At 35.0% G+C, this 24152-nt stretch overlaps 1 protein-coding gene across 2 annotated transcripts; it reads right to left on the bottom strand.

Moving 5' to 3' along the window:
- Nucleotides 1-12445: 12445 nt before the first annotated feature.
- LOC117343651 (biogenesis of lysosome-related organelles complex 1 subunit 1-like) lies at nucleotides 12446-24141 on the bottom strand. 2 transcript variants are annotated; one of them, XM_033906106.1, is made up of 5 exons: nucleotides 23974-24141; nucleotides 21189-21261; nucleotides 20339-20471; nucleotides 19305-19401; nucleotides 12446-13469 (listed from the first exon to the last, which is right to left on the bottom strand). In XM_033906106.1, the coding sequence occupies exons 1-4, from the start codon at nucleotides 24038-24040 to the stop codon at nucleotides 19306-19308; spliced, it is 369 nt and encodes a 122-aa protein (XP_033761997.1). In that variant the 5' UTR covers nucleotides 24041-24141; the 3' UTR covers nucleotides 12446-13469; nucleotide 19305. The 2 variants fall into 2 exon arrangements, with proteins under 2 accessions (XP_033761997.1, XP_033761998.1); XM_033906107.1 differs by having other exon boundaries at nucleotides 19314-19401.
- Nucleotides 24142-24152: the final 11 nt, after the last annotated feature.

Below are 24152 nucleotides of genomic sequence, written 5' to 3'. Positions count from 1 at the left end.
AAATGAACTGCAGCGTCGACAACAGGCATACATGGATGGGAAGTTTAAAATTCCTATTTAACATGTCAATTTTACTTTATTTCATATGGTATTGATTGACTGCATAATCCGTTCACAACGCACAGCGTGCCGATGGACAATGACGATCTATTTTGGTACTGTGGAAATCACTGGGGTCACGTGATACCTGTATTTTTAGTCATTACTAAAAGCGGAAAACGCTATAAGCGGAAAACAACCATACCTCTTTAAGAGTTTCCAGAGGATATCTCTATAACCTTTTAAAATAATTCGTCGAAGGTTTCCACACGTATCAATTGAGTGATCTGGTAACGCGTTCAGTGTAGACGAGATTTGAGCTTTTATTTAGTTTGTTGTCACCATGAAAACGGTCATATTGACTGATTCCAACTTTTCTGGAACATATCTCTAAAACCTTTTGGCTCTAATGTGTTGATTAGATTTCATTCCATCCTTCACATAGACATCATATTAAATCATCGCCGCGAGATATCATTGTTTGTATTTCTTTTCAGGTTTTACAGCAAAGCATGCGAAGAATACAACAAATAAGTTATATAAACATACTCGTCACATCGTCGTCGCTGTCATTCGTTACATAACTCTCATATGAAATGAAAACTCATTTGAGATCCTACCTATATTCTTACCACAAAATGCATTTTATTCATCAAAATACATGTGTGTATCTAGTCCTCACAAAAACGTACCTAGACATTTCAATAAACTCACATAAGATTTGTTAAATAACTAAGGATATTTCATAGTACATTTTGCAAATTAGGAATCTTTTTGGTTGAAAATTTGTTGAAATCATGGACGTATTAAACGTCTCTTTTTGAATTAACAACCGTAAATCCCTGTCCTGACTTCTAAAGACTGAATAGGCCATCTCTACATCAAACTTCCTAGTTCACTCCAATCGTTCATGGTATTTTGATCCATTAGTTTTGTCGTCAGATCTTTGGACAGTGTACTGAAAATTAGTCATTAGTGTACGCCATCAATTCAGAGCTTTGGACAGTGTACTGAAAATTAGCTATTAGAGTTCGTCATCATGTCAGAGCTTTGGACAGTGTACTGAAAATTAGCCATTGGTGTACGTCATCACGTCAGAGCTTTGAACAGTGTACTGGAAATTAGTCATTAGAGTTCGTCATGATGTCAGAGCTTTGGACAGTGTACTGAAAATTAGCCATTAGAGTACGCCATCACGTCAGAGCTTTGGACAGTGTACAGAAAATTAGCCATTAGAGTTCGTCATCATGTCAGAGCTTTGGACAGTGTACTGAAAATTAGCCATTAGTGTACGTCATCACGTCAGAGCTTTGGACAGTGTACTGAAAATTAGTCATTAGTGTACGTCATCATGTCAGAGCTTTGGACAGTGTACTGAAAATTAGCCATTAGAGTACGCCATCACGTCAGAGCTTTGGACAGTGTACTGAAAATTAGCCATTAGTGTACGCCATCATGTCAGAGCTTTGGACAGTGTACTGAAAATTAGACATTAGGGTTCGTCATTACATCAGAGCTTTGGACAGTGTACTGAAAATTAGACATTAGAGTTCGTCATTACATCAGAGCTTTGGACATTGTACTCAAGATACAAATCCTATCATCCGCATGGAGCACCAAACAAATTCGATGACATCTAGATAAGAATTAGATCAGTGTTGCTAAATCCTTTATGTTTCCTCGGATGTGTCTGTCAATGATACATTGTATCGTTAACTAACTAATTGACGATCAATAATCCTGTATACAGGTATATATCCCTCGCTCAGGTGTTACACAATCATTATCCTTTGTTGTTATTTTCTGGATGATGAAGTTGTCTGTTAGAAATGTATCATTGCCGCAATAATGCAGTAAAAGGTTGTAAAGTACGATTGTTTGGCTTGCTTGCGGCGTGTCAAATTAGGTTCCAATGTGTCAGACCTACACACAGTAGGACAATAAAGTAAACAGGCGTGAACAACGACAATATGGCATCCTGATTAGAAGGTAGAATTTTACCAGGTAGTTAGTCCCGTTACGTACTACGGAAGCCAATTAGGGTCACAGCGAAAAAATATATTATGTCGTAATAACGACTTAGTATCTCGTAATAACGACTTAGCTATGTCGTAATAACGATTTAGTATCTCGTAATAACGACTTAGCTATGTCGTAATAACGACTTAATATCTTGTAATAACGACTTAGCTATGTCGTAATAACGACATAGTATCTCGTAATAACGACTTAGCTATGTCGCAATAACGACATAGTATCTCGTAATAACGACTTAGCTATGTCGTAATAACGACTTAGCTATGTCGTAATAACGACTTAGTATCTCGTAATAACGACTTAGCTATGTCGTAATAACGACTTAGTATCTCGTAATAACGACTTAGCTATGTCGTAATAACGACATAGTATCTCGTAATAACGACTTTGTATCTCGTAATAACGACTTAGCTATGTCGTAATAACGACTTAGCTATGTCTTAACTTGGAGCAAGTCATTTGTGGTATTATTGCGTGTACAAATATACAACAGATCAACAACGACTGGGGTTAAAGCAACATACTCCCAAACAATCTAAAATTCTAGTTGCACACATGTATTAATAGCAATCCAAGATGCTCATTCACTCTCTCCTAACATTAAAATGACCACTGGCCTGGACGCTTGACCGGGGGAGTCCTTGAGACATCAGTGTATAAAAATATTTATCGCGAGATTTGTCACGGAGCCGAGAACGAGGCTACTACATCTGTATAACAACGTGCACTGCACATAAATTACACACATGGCCGTTCACATATCGAGCATACATGAACAAATGTATGTATGTATGTCTAATAATGCTTTCATTTAAACATATTAACAGAATATTCGCGTAATAACTGAACAAGATAAACATAGTTTACATTTAGATACGTAGTTTTTTTAATGTATCAATATGCATACAACAAAAATTCGATAAAATTTAGATCGGTGAAGTTTGATTGAAATGCAGTGATTTGGTTGATTATTGGATGACAACTTGACTTGCCATACAAAAAGTCAAAACATTAAGATACAGGTAACAGGTTAAAAACTTCGGGTCTTCGTGACCGTCTTGGTTTAATGAGGACCATGAAATACTTACCGACAATGATAATACCTTGAAACTCCTATTTATGGCTGTACGTATAATCTATTTTAATACACTTGCTGTGTAAAATCATCGAAATAGTAGGTGATGAGTAACACTGTTGTCGGTGCTATGCAGAATTCATGTCTCAACAGTTGCAATATGTTCGTTCTACTCATTTCTGAGTGTGCTTACCATGAACACCATAGTACAAACTTATTGAAGTACGCAATCCCATGCTTAGCAATACCAATAATGAACATCAAGCTAACATGTATTTCTTACTTTTAATCATTTCGTTGATTTCACGTAAATTTAAACAATGATAGTTCAATCACTTTATAGTCAAGTGCATTCATCGTGAGTCCCAAACACCGGTCTCATTGTTGCATTACTCAATCCATGTTCAAAGAGTAAGAGCCGTTTCACAAAACGTTTGCTCGAGTCAAGTGGTTGTAGCTATTAGTGTGTAAACATTTTACAAATTCAACGATGTTTGCATTAAACCGATCAAGTTGATGCTACAGTAACTAACTATTACATTTTGAAAGAAATAAGGAACACAATACAAAAATGTAGTTACATATTTTGTCATAACAAGTTTGTACAAATGATTGTTTTTAACTTGATGGACGTTGGACCATCTATATTCTATCATGTTTCGGAGTTGAGAAACAGATTTTTGAAATATATGTCATTTTGACCTTTTCTGGCCCCGCCTCTCAGGCTTCCGGGTGTAGGGGACCACATATTTTACAGTTTTGGTTGAACATTCATCGAATTTTGTCGCAGGTAAATTGTTTACAAACGCACAAAGGAAAACGATGGACAAAGGGCAACCTAAAATCATGTCTGAAAGTGGCACTGGAACAAAGAGCTTCACCTTTACCTCTCACCAATGATGATCTTTCAAATTGTTACTTGCCAAAATGCCAACAACGTATATAATATTTAGATACTAAATGACTTACTAAGCCATATTTTACACTGCGCTCCAATATTCCAAGATGAACTTTTAATGTATGCATATAATGTACCAAACTTGTAGAGTCCAGCTGAACATTACCAGTTTTTGTGTACTCTTAAAACCCGAAATGGCCACTTGGTGGCGATATTGTGATTCTGGTCAGTCCCAAACAGTAAAATGCACAAGGACTAGATTCTACTACATTAGAATGTACAACTAAATTAAAATGGGATTTGAAAAAGTTATGTGCAACATTTTCTGAAAATAAGCAATCAAAAGCTGAAACTGATCAATCCAATGAAGTCACATGTCCCAACAGATGACTTGCTGCAAGTTAAGACATAGCTAAGTCGTTATTACGAGATACTAAGTCGTTATTACGACATAGCTAAGTCGTTATTACGAGATACTATGTCGTTATTACGACATAGCTAAGTCGTTATTACGAGATACTATGTCGTTATTACGACATAGCTAAGTCGTTATTACGAGATACTATGTCGTTATTACGACATAGCTAAGTCGTTATTACGAGATACTAAGTCGTTATTACGACATAATATATTTTTTCGCTGTGACCCTAACTGGCTTCCGTACGTTACTTATATTGTAACTATCCCGGGTGCGCAGTTCGACACTCCCTACCCGTGTTGGTTTGTGTTTCTCGGGAAGCTAAGATTCGGCCATGTCTGTGTTGTCGTCAGTGAGTCATTAGACAATACGCGGTACTTTAACTGCTCTAAACAGCATGCAGCGGACCTCTCGTATGGTGTTCAGTGAGGTAGTCACTAACTACTACAAGAACACATAGCCTGGAAATGACCCAGGCTGCTCACGGGACGATGAACTCAGTCATGAAGATTCTATTATCATTAATGAGAAAATACTATTTATCTTTAGAATTTCTTTCGGCGTGTTTCTAGGTTGGTTTAGCTCACCTCCTTTTGTATGGTAGATTTTGTTTCATTTTGGGTCTATTTTATGAAATTGCAATTTGTTTATGTATCGTGTGTCATCTGTAGTCAATTACGCAGTGGCGTTTATTTGTTATACAATTAGAAATTAGTAACAATGGGAGTACAACAAAGAGTGGCCATATTTCAAATCGACACCGATATTGTTGAAAAGCAAATAATTTTGCTGATTTGTATATGAATAAATCTGGAAAATCGTTATCTAACGTAATTAATGGCGAGCAAAGTACTCAAGGATCTAGATCAAAGTGACCATTATGGGCAGGTTATCGTTACATAAGCTGTCCAAAGGATTACATGTTCGATACAATTCAGCCAAAAATGAATTAAACTGCATCTTACAGCTATTTTGTCCTTCTACATGTAGAACCAAGGAGACGACAAATTTTTGGTTAAAAAAACCCCGCCGATATCTTATTTAAAAGTGGCCTGATCTAAAAAGGACTTATTTCATTTTTATTTCAATGTATATCGTAATAGTAGATTTGCTATACATATTTATACTTTGTTTGATGGAGAGATACACTATTATGATATTTACTGTTAAAGGGACATACCTTCGTTTAGATAAAGTTGAGATCGCCAAAATGAAACTTAATGAGAAATGTATATTGTCCCAAGTAGTAACAGTTATAATCTTTACATTGATATGGTGGTCTTACTCTCAAGGAAAATCAAAGTGCTTCAAGTATTAAATCCTCAAAATTTCCCATTCGACCCGATCTATTTTTAATTACAAAGACAAACGTTATTTGTGTACGAAACGTCATTTTTTTCTGTAAATTTCGGCGTTACTCTCATTAACGATAGGCACAAAAACTCATTCGGGCAAAGATGTTACCAATAGAAATTTTGCAAGTGTCTGATGTCCGAACGAAGGAAAGTTCCTCTAATATGTTTTGTTAAAAAAAGTAGCCATACCGGAATAATTAATTTTTCTTTGTTTTCATGGTAAATTCTTTTCATTCTTCTATGAAAGAAATTCCGAGAATGGCGCGAAAAATGTGACGTCATAATACGACAATTGACGTTGCGCATTTATCAATCTAATTAAAATCTAGATGGTCAATCTCACTACGTTACATGAACATCTAACAACATCCAATCAAGTGACTGCTTCCAGAATCTTGGAAGTGAATTTTATGTCCGAATTAGCATGACTACCTAGAGTGCATAGCTTGTATAACCTGTCAATTTGTTTCAAGTCATTTCGTCCAATAAAGCATATTGCTATATACTGTGCCGAAATGGTTTTCTTCAGATGTATGCTGTGACGAAATGTTTTGCTTCGATGACATCGACAAAATGCCAATTCGCCCTGAAAGTGAAATACACACATATCAGAGGTCATCAGAACGTGACCCCTTATGGGATGTTGTTAGATGTTCATGTAACGTAGTAATAATGACCATCTAGATTTTAATTAGATTGCGCATTTATTTGAGAAAAATAATCCAATTTAAAACCAGTAAAATTGTACATAAAACATGTTTTAAATTAGAAAATAATTTTCAAAAATTAATTATAAGCGTTGATGTCAATTATTTTTTAGTTTCATCGGGGCATGAAACAAATTTTGTTTGCAAACTTCTGTAAGAATTCGCTACGCGGATTCATACAGTTTGCAAACAAAATTTGTGACATTTGGTTAATTTGGATCATATTCTTATGAAGATGTGTGCATCGTTTCAATGTCAAATAATACAAAAATAACGCAAAAATATGGCACTTTGAAAGAAAAAGGTTTTCCCGTCAAAATTAACAATTATTCAAATGTTTTTCTTTCATTGCTCTGACACATATACGCTTGATAGTCAGCACACTTGCGGCACGAATTGCTGGCTGCAATAGCTATGTAAACAGTTGGCATTGACCAACATCATTCAAGGTCACAGTAATCAAATGACTTGTCAAAGAACAGAAATACAAAATGTAAAGAGAAAACATAGGTATAGCATATGAATGCGACCATCAGATCGGTAACATGTCTGAGATCGTGTCCTAGATGTAAATTCCATGTTTTTGGTCAAATTGACTAGAATTTCAAAACATTTCTCAAGGCCCAGATTTGGTAGAATCAAATACTTTATGGATGGAAAGGTCTTTAGGTGATTTGTATAAAAATTGTCAATTTCATGGCCCAAATAGGTGCTAAAATTTACTACAGCTTATGCAGGAAGATTGCATTTTAATGGAAATTATTATGGGTACAATATTAATCAACATAACGATTTCTTCGTGCTGATATTGCTGAGATGGACTTTTTCAAGTAATTAGTTAGCAAAAAGTATTTAGTGCTATAATGGAACTTTAAGTGGCATATATATATGTAAGTACAATTACGAACAACTTCTGCAATTACATGGTATAATATATTTGCTGCCACTATTTTAAACTATGTTCTGTATTACTTTATTGCTCATTTCGTTGAATACATGCCTGTATGTTCTAAGAAAATAAAAAGTACATACAATCTGTTGTATGCTGTGTGAAGCACACGTAAATCTCAGGTGACTGCACAGGTAAAAAAGACAGCTAATATGAATCAAATTTGTCTCGTATGGCACTATAGCACTCGCCGCACGTGCGGCCATGTATGTAGTCACGTGTGTTGGGCCGGTGATAGCCGCGTGGACCACTAGAGTGTCATTTTTCTAGTCGCCTACCACTATTTTTTTTTTTTTAGCAAAATTAGATATTGATTCATATATATTAAGGTACACTTGTAGTAACGGGTTTGATGTGGAATACTTTTTCGGTAATTTTCACCGGGTTTTCGTGGATAGGGACGTGTTTATTTTATGGTTTTTCTTTTATCGAGCACAGTATGTAGTACGACAGTGGTCCAATCTGTCAGCCGGGAGAAATCGGGCTTGGTTGGGTCCAGATATTAGTCCCTGACTTTGGACACAGGTTTCCGAATCAAGGACCCGGTTTTTCCTGGGCGTGCAAGTTTAATTCGGTGATCGGCTACATTCTGTACAAAGTTTTTGTCAAGTCTTGCAAAGTTTTGTCCTTTGTTTTATGTGCATCTACATGTGTGTTTTGTATAACATTTAATATTATGCTGATTAAATGTCTACCACCACTATGTCCCTTCGGCGTGCTAGCGGCAAATTGGATATGTGCGTTCGAGTTATTTATTATGTGCTAAGTGGAGAGAGACGCCGTATATAATAGCCCTTCCATTGTTTCCTGAAATATACACCTGCCTTTTATAAAAAAAAAAATGTTGGCCTTCAGAGAAAATCCCATCACATTTATGCAGCTCGCACACGGGAGATGACATCCTGAAATGCCTATAGCTGTTGGTAGGACGTTAAACAATCCATTACCAAACCAGAGAGTCATGATATTGATTGCTTGATGAACTATAGGATTCCTTCATGGTTTCCTTTAGGTACATATGTGACCGAAGTCTGTGTTGAGGATGACAACGAGGTCCTACTGGATAATCATCACGGAACAAATCTCATCATCTGTATGGAATAAGAAGAAATGTCTGAATGACGGTAATTAGTTCAGGATAATATTTCAAAGAGCCAGGTGTATGAACCTGTCAATGGTGTTCCGTGTCAAACATCTGGCTAACAATCAATATTCATTTATGTAGTGCTGCCGCAGGTGTTACATGTTATCGATAATTGTTGTACATTGTTGTACATTGTTGTACATTGATTGTTGTATATGATACTTGATTGACGTCGTTTGTTCACCCCTCGGTGATTCATTGGTTGTGAGGTTTGCGGGTGGACTGTAAGTCCCCGAGATTCGTCGTAACTCCGAGGATACGTTTCTGAATCTCTGACGAATAGAGACACTGATTCAGAAGACACTATTTCACTTGACCCTTTTCATTTATCCAATGAAAAAATATATGAAGTTTTACAGTGATCTTAACAGCTGTTTTGACTCTGTGAACATCTGTGTGGTGCAATTTCATATTCATTATTACGAATACACACCAGAGAATGTTGATATTATGTCGATATATCACAATTAGAAATAAATCGCATCGAAAACAATTACTTCAAATTTTGTACAAACTGGTCGTTTGAAATAGGAACACTAAACAACATTATCATAATAGTTTACTGAACATTATCTTGGAACATCCCAGACTATATTATTTGAGTACCACTCCTCCTAACCAGAAACATATATATAGATATGTCCTAACATTACAATTCCCTTTATATCAGATAACAGATGAGCAGACCGAGTCTGGCAAAAAGAAAAGATATCGTTTCATCCATGTCAATTATAAACAAGTTTGATTAAATGTTCACGGATTTGCAGAGATGATGTAATTTGATTTGAACTTTGCTTAATTCTGTGATGAAGTTGATAGGTAATATAACTTTTTAACTGCTGATATCGTACTGTTGCTGCCGAGTTGTGTTAATCAACACAGAATCCAGTTCCTTGTCGTCGTGCTTCGGTTGACAAACAGCCATGCGGCTCAAAATAATGTAGAGTAATGATAGCTTTGTTTTGTCGCAATTCTTCTTAAATTGAAATTAATTTGGTGTGTCTTGACGTGCTAAACAGGATTCGTTTATTGTTAATACTTCCTTTATATTATTCGTTGATACATTCTCTCTAAAGGCCTCGGGAGTAAGTGATGGATGAAATCATTAATCCACAAAGGAGAACATTTCTGGGTAGAAGCATGTTATCGTTGTAGGTAATAAACGTTATCCACTTAAGTCGCTGTAGGTAGTAAACGTTATCCACTTTAGTCGCTGTAGGTAGTAAACGTTATCCACTTTAGTCAGTGTAGGTAGTAAATGTTATCCATTTTAGTCGCTGTAGGTAGTAAACGTTATCCACTTTAGTCGCTGTAGGTAGTAAACGTTATCCACTTTAGTCGCTGTAGGTAGTAAATGTTATCCACTTTAGTGGCTGTAGGTAGTAAATGTTATCCACTTTAGTCGCTGTAGGCAGTAAATGTTATCCACTTTAGTCGATGTAGGCAGTAAACAATATCCATAGTCACTGTAGGTAGTAAACGTTATCCACTTTAGTCGCTGTAGGCAGTGAACGTTATCCACTTTAGTCGCTGTAGGCAGTGAACGTTATCCACTTTAGTCGCTGTATGCAGTGAACGTTATCCACTTTAGTGGCTGTAGGTAGTAAACGTTATCCACTTTAGTGGCTGTAGGTAGTAAACGTTATCCACTTTAGTGGCTGTAGGTAGTAAATGTTATCCACTTTAGTCGCTGTAGGTAGTAAACGTTATCCACTTTAGTCGCTGTAGGCAGTAAACGTTATCCACTTTAGTCGCTGTAGGTAGTAAACGTTATCCACTTTAGTCGCTGTAGGTAGTAAACATTATCCACTTTAGTCGCTGTAGGTAGTAAACGTTATCCACTTTAGTCACTGTAGGTAGTAAACGTTATCCACTTTAGTGGCTGTAGGTAGTAAACGTTAACCACTTTAGTGGCTGTAGGTAGTAAACATTATCCACTTTAGTCGCTGTAGGTAGTAAACGTTATCCACTTTAGTCACTGTAGGTAGTAAACGTTATCCACTTTAGTCGCTGTAGGTAGTAAACATTATCCACTTTAGTCACTGTAGGTAGTAAACGTTATCCACTTTAGTCACTGTAGGTAGTAAACGTTATCCACTTTAGTCGCTGTAGGTAGTAAACGTTATCCACTTTAGTCGCTGTAGGTAGTAAACGTTATCCACTTTAGTGGCTGTAGGTAGTAAACGTTATCCACTTTAGTGGCTGTAGGTAGTAAATGTTATCCACTTTAGTCACTGTAGGTAGTAAATGTTATCCACTTTAGTGGCTGTAGGTAGTAAATGTTATCCACTTTAGTCGCTGTAGGCAGTAAATGTTATCCACTTTAGTCGATGTAGGCAGTAAACAATATCCATAGTCACTGTAGGTAGTAAACGTTATCCACTTTAGTCGCTGTAGGCAGTGAACGTTATCCACTTTAGTGGCTGTAGGCAGTGAACGTTATCCACTTTAGTGGCTGTAGGCAGTGAACGTTATCCACTTTAGTCGCTGTAGGCAGTGAACGTTATCCACTTTAGTCGCTGTAGGTAGTAAACGTTATCTACTTTCGTGGCTGTAGGTAGTAAACGTTATCCACTTTAGTGGCTGTAGGTAGTAAATGTTATCCACTTTAGTCGCTGTAGGTAGTAAACGTTATCCACTTTAGTCGCTGTAGGCAGTAAACGTTATCCACTTTAGTCGCTGTAGGTAGTAAACGTTATCCACTTTAGTCGCTGTAGGTAGTAAACATTATCCACTTTAGTCGCTGTAGGTAGTAAACGTTATCCACTTTAGTCACTGTAGGTAGTAAACGTTATCCACTTTAGTGGCTGTAGGTAGTAAACGTTAACCACTTTAGTCGCTGTAGGTAGTAAACATTATCCACTTTAGTCGCTGTAGGTAGTAAACGTTATCCACTTTAGTCACTGTAGGTAGTAAACGTTATCCACTTTAGTCGCTGTAGGTAGTAAACGTTATCCACTTTAGTCGCTGTAGGTAGTAAACGTTATCCACTTTAGTCAGTGTAGGTGGAAGTAAACATTATCAATTTGAGTCAGTGTAGGTGGAAGTAAACGTTATCCACTTAAGTCGCTGTAGGTAGTAAACGTTATCCACTAATCTGTTTGTTAGTTCGGTTGTTTATGTTTGACATCGTATTAACAGCCAAAGGAGGGCTGAAAAGATGTAAAGAATACAGGTCGATCAGGAAGGGTTGTAAAGCATACAGGTGGAACAGGGAGGGTTGTAAAGAATACAGGTGTATCAGGGAGGTTTGTAAAAATACAGGTGGATCAGGGAGGGTTGTAAGGGATACAGGTGGATCAGGGAGGGTTGTAAACAAGAGGCCCATGGGGCCTGTATCGCCCACCTGGTTGGATTAGACCAAATGTCAAAATAATGTTCATGTTCTAATATATGGTTATGATGTGGGGAACCGAACTGCTTTAAAGAAATAACGAAGTCAAGATTCTTTAAGGGTCATAACTTTATTACTAGTAGCAATTTAAAGAAATTTCCTCTATTACCCCTATGGGGCCCTGCCCCTTTGGCCCCTCAGGGGTCAGAGTTACCATTTATGCAAAATCTGTTCCTCTTCCCCCAATTATGTTTGTGACCAAATGGGTTCAAATCCATTCATAACTTTATGACTAGTATCAATTTGAAGGAATTACCTCTATTTCTCCTATTGGGCCCTGCCATTTGGCCCCTCAAGGGTCAGAGTCACCATTTATGCAAAATTCATTCCCCTTCCCCCAAGGATGTTTCTCACCAAATTGGGTTCAAATCCCCTTGCACATGTACAATGTAGAAATATTCAAACAGTTGAAATAGATGAAGGAAAAGCTTGATATCAATATATTTTATTTATATCACATGTGTATGTACACAAAAAGCAATGGTGATGTACACATATCAGTGATGTAGTACTCATAGCTTCAATAACATTGTTCACATATATTTGAGATATCACATTCATTCTTGGAATTGAGGTTTTAATGATCCCATTTCATTTTCTTAAGTAAGAATATAAACTCAGATTTGCATCATTTCTTTTTTTTACACAGAACGCAAAACATGCGATCTCGTAAATGTGTACAGTAATGGAAAAAAGTTAAGTGGACACTTGAGTTATTGAACATACCAGCACAAAAAGTTTAAATGAATAAAGTGGAATAATAATTGAAAAAGAAACTTCCCTATGTTGTCAAGAAACTTACAAGTTACTTATGTATGCAGATAGCTTTAATAACCACGCTTTACTCTGAACATAAATCATATGTGTCACAGGAACGTACAAAAGACACAATATATTTAGCATCCTTTCATTATACAGTTAGATACAATAGTGCCAAAAATTAATTAAACTGCACCATACAGCTGTTTCGTTTGTCTAGAACTTGTCAGATATTTAAATTCTACAGCATATACTCAACATGTTTAAATTCTCAAGCACACTCTAACTCAACGAACTCAAGTTTAAAGAGCATATACTCAAACTCAAAAGTACATTCAAGTTGACTTATTTAAACTCTACACCTTGTATTCAACTTAATCCAACAGTAAATAAGACATACTCAACATATTTAAACTCAAAACATATCTAACATAATCACTCTTCAGCACATACTCAATAGACATACTCTTACTCTACACATTGTACTCGGCTTACTCCAACAGTTAACATCATATACACAACATTCTTCCTCCAGACATAATCTACATATTCACTTTCTTCTCGAACCTTCCATGTCTCCTCTGGGAGTTCTGATTCCATCTGATCCAACATCTTGTAAACATTGGTTGATGACCCTCCCTCTCCCGGTCTTCCAAGTTGTTTCTTCCAGAGGACATGGTGGCATCTCATTCAGCTTTAAGCAAATGTGAAAATAAGAATGACTGACAATCTTAACATCTAAGATCATTAACCTTACAATGATTCTTTATAATCTAAACACATCTAAAATCATTAACCTTACAATAGTTTATTCTTTATAATCTAAACACATCTAAATCATTAACCTTACAATGATTCTTTATAATCTAAACACATCTAAAATCATTAATCTTACAATGATTCTTTATAATCTAAACACATCTCAAATAATTAATCTTACAATAGTTTATTCTTTATAATCTAAACACATCTAAAATCATTAATCTTACAATATTTTATTCTTTATGATATAAACACATCTAAAATCATTAATCTTACAATGATTCTTTATAATCTAAACACATCTAAAATCATTAATCTTACAATGTTTTATTCTTTATAATCTAAACACATCTAAAATCATTATCTTACAATATTTCATTATTTATAATCTAAACACATCTAAAATCATTAATCTAACAATATTACATTCTTTATAATCTAAACACATCTAAAATCATTATCTTACAATATTTCATTATTTATAATCTAGACACATCTAAAATCATTAATCTTACAATATTTCATTATTTATAATCTAAACACATCTAAAATCATTAATCTTACAATGTTTTATTCTTTATAATCTAAACACATCTAAAATCATTAATCTAACAATATTACATTCTTTATAATTCACTCTTTAATCAATCTTGGACAATGACAACTCATATCCAATTGGAGATTATTTTTGTTTTTGTAATATTTTTTTTACATATGATGATCCAAAGACATAGTACTGCCAATTCATAAGTGGACCACAAATTAAAAGGTATATTGCAACTCCCACATATCCAAATATTTGTACATATTTGACCTTGAGGTCAAGATCCAATATACCATAAATATTCGCGTATAGTGCGCACTCGCGTATAGTGCGCAGGTACGTTTTTGAGGTTCATTTTCAAAAAAAAAAAAAAATTAACAATTTTTTTTTTTCAATATTCAACTGAGCGGTAGAAATCTAGATGAATTCTAAAGCATGAGATGATAGGAATTTGTAACTTATGAAAGCTTATTTACCACATTTAATTGGAATCACCGGTCAGATTTGACACATTGGATTGACAGGTTGTTTACATTATACCGCGACAGGCCTATATCTAGTCAGCTTGCAAATTGTAGCGGCCCCATCTACGCTGTTGTACAAACAAAATAATTAATCCTACCCTCAATAACCTTGTGATTTTCACGCAGGTATGATCTCTTGTGTTGCCTGTCCACGAACATACAAAGCTAATTAAGCTCAATTATAACAAGATTGACTAGTAAGCTGACTGCTACGTAATGTAACACAGGCCGCCATTTTGTATACAGAACAGAAACAAGTCAGCCGTCGTCGTGCTGGTCACAACTTTTATGTCAATGAATTAACATGTGTAATGGATAAATCTACAGTGCAGACAATAAATAAGAGTACCCCGGTAGTTTTCACAGTCAGATCGTATTTTATATGGCCAGTTGGTCAGTGACTGCCGCATGAGATCAAGGCATTAGTGTTACACTTGCCTAATTGCGCATGCGTGCTGTTACAGCTTCCGTAAATAAACAAGTTGAACGTTATCAGTTTCTGGCAGCACTCTGGATTAATAAGATGATTAATTTAGAAGTATGAAATAACTAAGTACTGCTATATCATTTCAAGTTTTGTTTGATGTTAATTGAGATGTTATACATCGTTTTGGACCTGAATACGAGAACATGCTCAAGTGAGATCGTTTGTGTACGGAACGTGTGGTTCATGATCGACTAAGATAAATCCACGTAATTGCTGATAAATACACAATTTCAAGGAATTAAACATCAAAATAACTATTCATTTCTTTGATTATTTGTTAACTATTACTTTCTAAATGCTTTATATATGTAATATATATATATAAGTATTAAATCAATCCTGCTGTGAAAGGAAACGATCACAAATCTCAGTCAAATCACATTCATTCTGACTGGGAAAAGGCTTGTACTTGCGTATAGTGCGCAGTGGTCTTTTTCACTTGTCAATTTTTGAAAAAAAGTGCGCACTATACGCGAATATTTACGGTACCCAATACTCCTAGTTTTATTTTAAGTAAATTTGATCTAGACCTTCGGCTATTTGACATCTCAACATCACGGTACATAATTACCATGTAAATTTTTTAGAAATTTAGGCCTTCTGGTAGACTGTCTCCCAAATTAATTTGAGCGTTATAATTCGGGTCTCCAGGATATGGCTGATTCTAAGTTTCAAGCTAGGGGGAGATAATCTAGTATTAAAATTTAGTGCAGCAATTCTTTACAAAAAACTTTAGGGCGGCTGGCCAGTCTAGATTTCAGGATTCAGGTATTATCTCTGGAAATGAAAGTGCTGACTGAGAGATTGACAGTGTGATAACTACATGTCATCTGCCCTTATTTTCCATGTGGGGCTCAATTAATTGTAGTAAACCTGACCAACCAATCAAAATTATCTTATATCACATACCATAGTTTTCAGGCACTTAAAATGTTTTAGAAAATTCTGAGGAGATGAACCAAAAATGGTTGTCTCTTAAAACTGATTCGGGTTCAAAAATCATAGGTCTCATTAAAATGCCATCTCTTATAAGACTGTTTAGATATCATTTCCATCAACACTTCCATCAATACAGATTAGACTACAATTGTGTTGATTATTATTTACGATAACGTCACAATAAAAACATGCAGAGAAAGAAAATGTGTACCTACTTTACTTACTTTTCCTGTAGGCATACTCCAGGGCACTAGATATGGTTCTCATGTCGGTCTCTATACTACGCGCCCAATTCTCTACATCACCAAGTTCCTGTAATGAGTTCATCATTAACATAATAATGTGTTAAGAGAAAGGTTAAGTCAGAGTTTAAATTTAACTCTTTATAACTAGCAAAATGTCAATTAAATTGCAGGAAATGCTAAGTAAAATTTTGTCTACACTCAAGTTTTTGCTAGTATGTTTTCCCCGATAATCTGTTCATACACCTGAAACACGAGCACAGATAGTGAAAATATGAGTGGAAAAAAGATAACATTAGAAATTATGATTTTATGACGAATGAAATGAAATCTTTCCAGTAAGTGGTGTGGTGTGATTCCTGTATTTTCTCTACTTCATTTTATATTAATGAAAACATTGCTATAGGGTTTGCTAGTTGAAAGTTTCACTTTACTGCTGGAAATTTTAGGCACTGGCAATGAATAGCTATGTGATGAAAAAAGTTAATTTTGACCCCTGTAAGTATTCTATTGTTTTAAAATGTAGTAAACATTCCAGATATTTTACATTGTTTAAATTTTAACACATGATTTTATCAAAGATGCTACATCTCTGACAAGATTAATCATGATCGATTGAAAACAAGAACAGACAGTTACATAGGTAGTGTTGTTATCACCATCTAAACATTTAAGCAACTTTTATATTTTAAACTCAAAACAAATAAATAATTCATTGCTTCCGAAAGAAATCCTATTGTGCTCCATCTTTGTTTTGTATTTTATTTTCAGTTTCATAGGATGTTGTTATTATCTTTTTTTTTCATATGTTGTGTTGAGTAGATATTCTTGTATACCTTCATATCTACCCGCTGTGGACTATGTACCATCTTTAACCCTCAATACCTTTACATGACCCTTAATACCCTTATGTGAAATTATTTAAACAATTTTTAGAAAGAAATTTAATCAGGGGAGTTAACTAGTCAATTTTCTGGCTGTAAAGTAAAGGGATGTAACTCTTCTTACCTTAAGTGATGTGTTGAAATCCTCTACAAGTTTCAGCCATTGGATGGTTTGTTTTGAGAACTGACCCGCGTTGGCTTGTAGTATTTTTGTCTCTGTGTCTAGCTTCTTCTGGTTGACATAAGCCTGGGCCACACTGCAATTAAAGGTTGGAGGTCAAAATTATTATAGTTCCGTGTATGCACAGACCGTCGTGTTACCAACAGTATTTACACCAAGACACATATCATAAATTGAGTAGCATCAGAATGTCGTTATATTTTGAAAACATATTGTAGTTTAAGGACCATTATAACATGTAAAAACAGAATGACTCTTATAAACATTTAACTTTCTACAATGTGCAATTGCAAAATTGAATTTTTACATTTTCACCCCAAACAATACAAGCTGAAAATTGTGTAATTAAGTCAAATATTAAATATTTTGCTATCCAAGTAGAAATTGCATCAGTACTACCTAAAATGCAAGTTGAGCACTAACAAAATGATTTTCAAATGGCACTTAACCAGAGTAATTTGTATACCAAGCCCTAACGGGGGCCATTCTATTTATCTGTCACACAGATTGCATTTATAGTGACAATAAATACATCTGTAAGTGTTTACTTGTTAAATCCCCATGTCAAATTTGATGCACATCTTCGTGATGGAGCGATAAAGACAATTTATAACACCTTACAATATTTTTAAGTAAAGTATCAAACTTAAGCCAGTACTATAGACAGGAATATCTCTCATGTAAGAGTTTGGCTGACCAGCACTCAGGTGACATATCCCTATCCAAGGAACAGGCCCATGAAAATATCATTACTCTATCTTATGTTGCAGGCAGCCGGGAAAGATGGCCTTACCCTCCATTCAGATGGTCGACTAGTGCATGGGTCAAAGCAGTTGATGCAGCTTCTTCTCTTTTTTATCATTAAAAATATTTTTAAAGAATATGTTGACTTAATAATCTAAGTTTTGTTTGATGTTAATTGAGATGTTTATACATCGTTTTGGACCTGAATACGAGAACATGCTCAAGTGAGATCGTTTGTGTACGGAACGTGTGGTTCATGATCGACTAAGATAATCCACGTAATTGCTGATAAATACACAATTTCAAGGAATTAAACATCAAAATAACTATTCATTTTCTTTGATTATTTGTTAACTATTACTTTCTAAATGCTTTATATATGTAATATATATATATAAGTATTAAATCAATCCTGCTGTGAAAGGAAACGATCACAAATCTCAGTCAAATCACATTCATTCTGACTGGGAAAAGGCTTGTACTTGCGTATAGTGCGCAGTGGTCTTTTTCACTTGTCAATTTTTGAAAAAAAGTGCGCACTATACGCGAATATTTACGGTACCCAATACTCCTAGTTTTATTTTAAGTAAATTTGATCTAGACCTTCGGCTATTTGACATCTCAACATCACGGTACATAATTACCATGCAAATTTTTAGAAATTTAGGCCTTCTGGTAGACTGTCTCCCAAATTAATTTGAGCGTTATAATTCGGGTCTCCAGAATATGTCTGATTCTAAGTTTCAAGCTAGGGGAGATAATCTAGTATTAAAATTTAGTGGAGCAATTCTTTACAAAAAACTTTAGGGCGGGTGGCCAGTCTAGATTTCAGGATTCAGGTATTATCTCTGGAAATGAAAGTGCTGACTGAGAGATTGACAGTGTGATAACTACATGACATCTGCCCTAGTTTTCCATGTGGGGCTCAATTAGTTGTAGCAAACCTGACCAACCAATCAAAATTATCTTATATCACATACCATAGTTTTCAGGCACTAAAAATGTTTTAAAAAATTCTAAGATGAACCAAAAATGGCTGTCTCTTAAATCTGACTTGGATTTAAAAATCATAGATCTCATTAACATGCCATCTCTTATAAGACTGTTTAGATATCATTTCCATCAACACTTCCATCAATACAGATTAGACTACAATTGTGTTGATTATTATTTACGATAACGTCACAATAAAAACATGCAGAGAAAGAAAATGTGTACCTACTTTACTTACTTTTCCTGTAGGCATACTCCAGGGCACTAGATATGGTTCTCATGTCGGTCTCTATACTACGCGCCCAATTCTCTACATCACCAAGTTCCTGTAATGAGTTCATCATTAACATAATAATGTGTTAAGAGAAAGGTTAAGTCAGAGTTTAAATTTAACTCATTATAACTAGCAAAATGTCAATTAAATTGCAGGAAATGCTAAGTAAAATTTTATCTACACTCAAGTTTTTGCTAGTATGTTTTCCCCGGTAATCTGTTCATACACCTGAAACACGAGCACAGATAGTGAAAATATGAGTGGAAAAAAGATAACATTAGAAATTATGATTTTATGACGAATGAAATGAAATCTTTCCAGTAAGTGGTGTGGTGTGATTCCTGTATTTTCTCTACTTCATTTTATATTAATGAAAACACTGCTATAGGGTTTGCTAGTTGAAAGTTTCACTTTACTGCTGGAAATTTTAGGCACTGGCAATGAAGAGCTATGTGATGAAAAAAGTTAAATTCGACCCCTGTAAGTATTCTATTGTTTTAAAATGTAGTAAACATTCCAGATATTTTACATTGTTTAAATTTTAACACATGATTTTATCAAAGATGCTACATCTCTGACAAGATTAATCATGATCGGTTGAAAACAAGAACAGACAGTTACATAGGTAGTGTTGTTATCACCATCTAAACATTTAAGCAACTTTTATATTTTAAACTCAAAACAAATAAATAATTCATTGCTTCCGAAAGAAATTCTATTGTGCTCCATCTTTGTTTTGTATTTTATTTTCAGTTTCATAGGATGTTGTTATTATCTTTTTTTTCATATGTTGTGTTGAGTAGATATTCTTGTATACCTTCATATCTACCCGCTGTGGACTATGTACCATCTTTAACCCTCAATACCTTTACATGACCCTTAATAACCTTATGTGAAATTATTTAAACAATTTTTAGAAAGAAATTTAATCAGGGGAGTTAACTAGTCAATTTTCTGGCTGTAAAGTAAAGGGAGGTAACTCTTCTTACCTTAAGTGATGTGTTGAAATCCTCTACAAGTTTCAGCCATTGGATGGTTTGTTTTGAGAACTGACCCGCGTTGGCTTGTAGTATTTTTGTCTCTGTGTCTAGCTTCTTCTGGTTGACATAAGCCTGGGCCACACTGCAATTAAAAGTTGGAGGTCAAAATTATTATAGTTCCGTGTATGCACAGACCTTCGTGTTACCAACAGTATTTACACCAAGACACATATCATAAATTGAGTAGCATCAGAATGTCGTTATATTTTGAAAACATATTGTAGTTTAAGGACCATTATAACATGTAAAAACAGAATGACTCTTATAAACATTTAAACTTTCTACAATGTGCAATTGCAAAATTGAATTTTTACATTTTCACCCCAAACAATACAAGCTGAAAATTGTGTAATTAAGTCAAATATTAAATATTTTGCTACCCAAGTAGAAATTGCATCAGTACTACCTAAAATGCAAGTTGAGCACTAACAAAATGATTTTCAAATGGCACTTAACCAAAGTAATTTGTATACCAAGCCCTAACAGGTGCCATTCTATTTATCTGTCACACAGATTGCATTTATAGTGACAATAAATACATCTGTAAGTGTTTACTTGTTAAATCCCCATGTCAAATTTGATGCACATCTTCGTGATGGAGCGATAAAGACAATTTATAACACCTTACAATATTTTTAAGTAAAGTATCAAACTAAGCCAGTACTATAGACAGGAATATCTCTCATGTAAGAGTTTGGCGTCATAAGCACTCAGGTGACATATCCCTATCCACGGAACAGGCCCATGAAAATACCATTACTCTATCTATGTGGCAGGCAGCCGGGAGAGATGGCCTTACCCTCCATTCAGATGGTCGACTAGTGCATGGGTCAAAGCCGTTGATGCTACTATGGCTTCTTTCTTCTTCTTTTCTGAAAAAGAATAGTTTTATAGTGAGATTGTTACATTGGGGGGGGGGGGGGGGGGGGGGGGGGGATAAAGTGAATACCCACACTCCCAGACATACAAAGTGAATGACCCCCTTTACTAAGTGGGGGTATAAAAAAATAGACACACACAAAGTGAATACCCCCCCTCTTTACTAAATGTGGGTATAAATAACAATGTACTAGTAAGATAGCCTGATTAAATGTTATAAATATCCTATAGGCTACATAGTTTTCTACATCACATGTAGTTCAAACAAATCTGATCTAAATTTTCTAAGAAATGTTAAAAGATGATTGTTATGAAGAAGATAAGTATTGTTTTCAATAAATGGATCAACAAGAAGCAGACCAATTTGAATCAGGTTGAATCAACACAGGTTGATGTTTTTTTACGTAGATGTCGAAGGTCACAGCCAAGATTATATAATTAACAGATCCATAAATGTAGTACCAACTGAAAGGTCTTTGTCCTGGCAAAGTAAAAGGGGTGCCATTAAGAAAACCATGCACAGAGTTTCCATGTCAAAATCTGGGTGGGAAAACTTCCCCTTTTTTTCCATATATACATTAGCGAACCAATCCAGTCTTTGGTTGAAAGATGAAAGACTAAATAGTCTATCTCGGATCACTGAGGTCAGGAACTTTTTATGTTTCAATTAGCACACCTATCTTCTTTTCGTAAAAAAAGGTGCATGAGGTGCAATTAGGGAATTCAAGTACACTAACTTGAATAAAATATTGTGAAATCTAACAAACTGATAATGCTCAGAGTAGATCACCACAAGTGTGTGGTTTCAACCGTGTAAGTATTTATAGTAGTACCAGTCGTTGGTCAGAACTGAACACTATAATCAACAACAAGCAGTAACAGACAACAATGGTGTGTCGTCTCATCACTTCCTATCATAAGTACTATGTCGTATGATGTGACTTTTGCATAATCGTGACTTTAAAGTTACAAGCCAAGCTTTGGGTAACATGATTTCACTAAAATGTTGACAATCAAGATACTGTCTGTTTCCAAAAATATTCACCAAATGGGGGAAAGTGTGGTGGATATATACCATAGATATATATATAAAGATGTTTTAAGTTAATACACATCTACGGTAATTAGACTAGTGTTCTAATGCATTTTGATGAAAATATATAAATAATTTTGTTCATTAATTCTCTTTTCAAGTCTGTTGTTAATTTCAATAACTCCAAAATATACTCCAGAGAAAATTCTGTCTAAATCCTTTCACTGGTATGGAATAAGAATATTCTATAATATCAAGTATTAACTTCAACACAAGTATTTGCGTTATTTTACATCTGTTATATATAGTGAAACTGGACTGGAATAAACGAATGCAGGTGGCAATGTAGCTTAAATTATCACAGTTCAGTTTGATTTATTATTAAAGAGTTTGGAGGTCCCATGTTCAACTCTAAAGTCTGGCAGTTGCATTTTTCCTCTCCTATTTCAATATTAATTGATGCCCAAATAATACAATATGTCTCCTGCCATGAAGTCTGAAGGTGTTGATATAGGATTTCATGTCAAAAACTTTGTTGGAGGATGAGTCAGGAATATACATACAACATTTTTAACACTGAAACTATGTATACTTATTATCTGTAAGAGTTTGGAGGTCCTAGATTTGAGCCCTGGTCTGGTCATTGCACTTACCATATGCTCAATTATATATGATAGAGAAACTTTCCTTTAGGGCAGGAATAAATAGCATGCTAGACTAGTTTATATTATAATATACCTTGTGTTCTCAGTCAATGTCGTCAGTCATAAATTTAAACCTTTCGCCATATTTACATAAACATAATGTAATCTATATATCACTCATTGGTTAATATTTGCATGTTCAGTAAGGTATAAACACGGACATGTGTAATTGGGTAGCAAGACAGATGTGTTATGTCACAGGTAAGCTCAAGACTTATTTTTCTCTCTACGTCATAAGTATTCCACAAACTGTGTATACAATATAACCATAGTAGAACTATTGGACTATCAGTTAACCGATAAATGTATACAGTCGTAACGTCTACCTTTCTCAGTAAGACATACCCCAGTTTTTTATGACCAACTTCGATAATATACTCTGAATATACATTATGTATTTTAGAACTTTTTAAGTGTATATACAATTTTGTGATTATTAAGTGTGTTCAACCGGAACGAAGTCGCGAAGGACAATCATTAGTTGTGGGAAAACGTCAAGATACATCAAAGAAGTCAAATAAGACTTATATCGATGTCTTCCAGTGATTCACTTGTTAGACTTAGCTAACATAATCTACGCTTTTCTTATCACTGTAGGTGTATATTCTTTTGGACTGGGGTTGGTACATTTATCAGTAGACAAAACTGCTATAGTAGCTACTGTAAAGGTAAAACCAAGGGAATTTTCTTATTATGTTTGCAGCTACATTATCTACTGGGTTAAATAAAATTGTATATTGACAATCTAATTCTGGCTAAAACTGAGCAAAATGATAACAATTTACAGTAAATATGGACAATTTTACAAAATCTACATCAACTGCAGAGGCAGAATTGAACGCGACCTCTCCCCTTCCCCAACTTCTTTTCTTACTGGTGTTTACTAATCTTAGGACAGATCCGTTCTAAAAGTTGGCCTAGATAGTAGATAGGATAGTTGTCAAAACTGAAAGCTAGGATTCAATCACCTTGTTTATCTTTTCGAACTTGCTGCTTCGCCTGATGTTGTTTAAGTAGACTTGACAACATATTCATACATTCAAAATCACCATCTATAACAGCCGTATTTCAACATTTTACAGCGTGGAGAAATGTCTAGATGCACTGTCAGTTCTCCGCCTCCTTTACCGGAAGTGACTAATAACGC

Source organism: Pecten maximus, chromosome 15 (genome assembly GCF_902652985.1).
Source record: "Pecten maximus chromosome 15, xPecMax1.1, whole genome shotgun sequence".
Lineage (NCBI taxonomy): Eukaryota > Metazoa > Mollusca > Bivalvia > Pectinida > Pectinidae > Pecten > Pecten maximus.
Note: the sequence above shows the minus strand (reverse complement) of the source record. Positions and strands in the feature narration are given on the sequence as shown.

Bases quoted from the DNA above. Each gene is read 5' to 3' on its own strand.
- LOC117343651 (XM_033906106.1), bottom strand. From the start codon at position 24,040: ATGAATATGTTGTCAAGTCTACTTAAACAACATCAGGCGAAGCAGCAA. The intron at 20,472-21,188 runs GTAAGGCCATCT...TTTTAATTGCAG, and splicing joins GTCGACCATCTGAATGGAGG to TGTGGCCCAGGCTTATGTCA. The intron at 19,402-20,338 runs GTAAGAAGAGTT...AACTCATTACAG, and splicing joins ATTTCAACACATCACTTAAG to GAACTTGGTGATGTAGAGAA.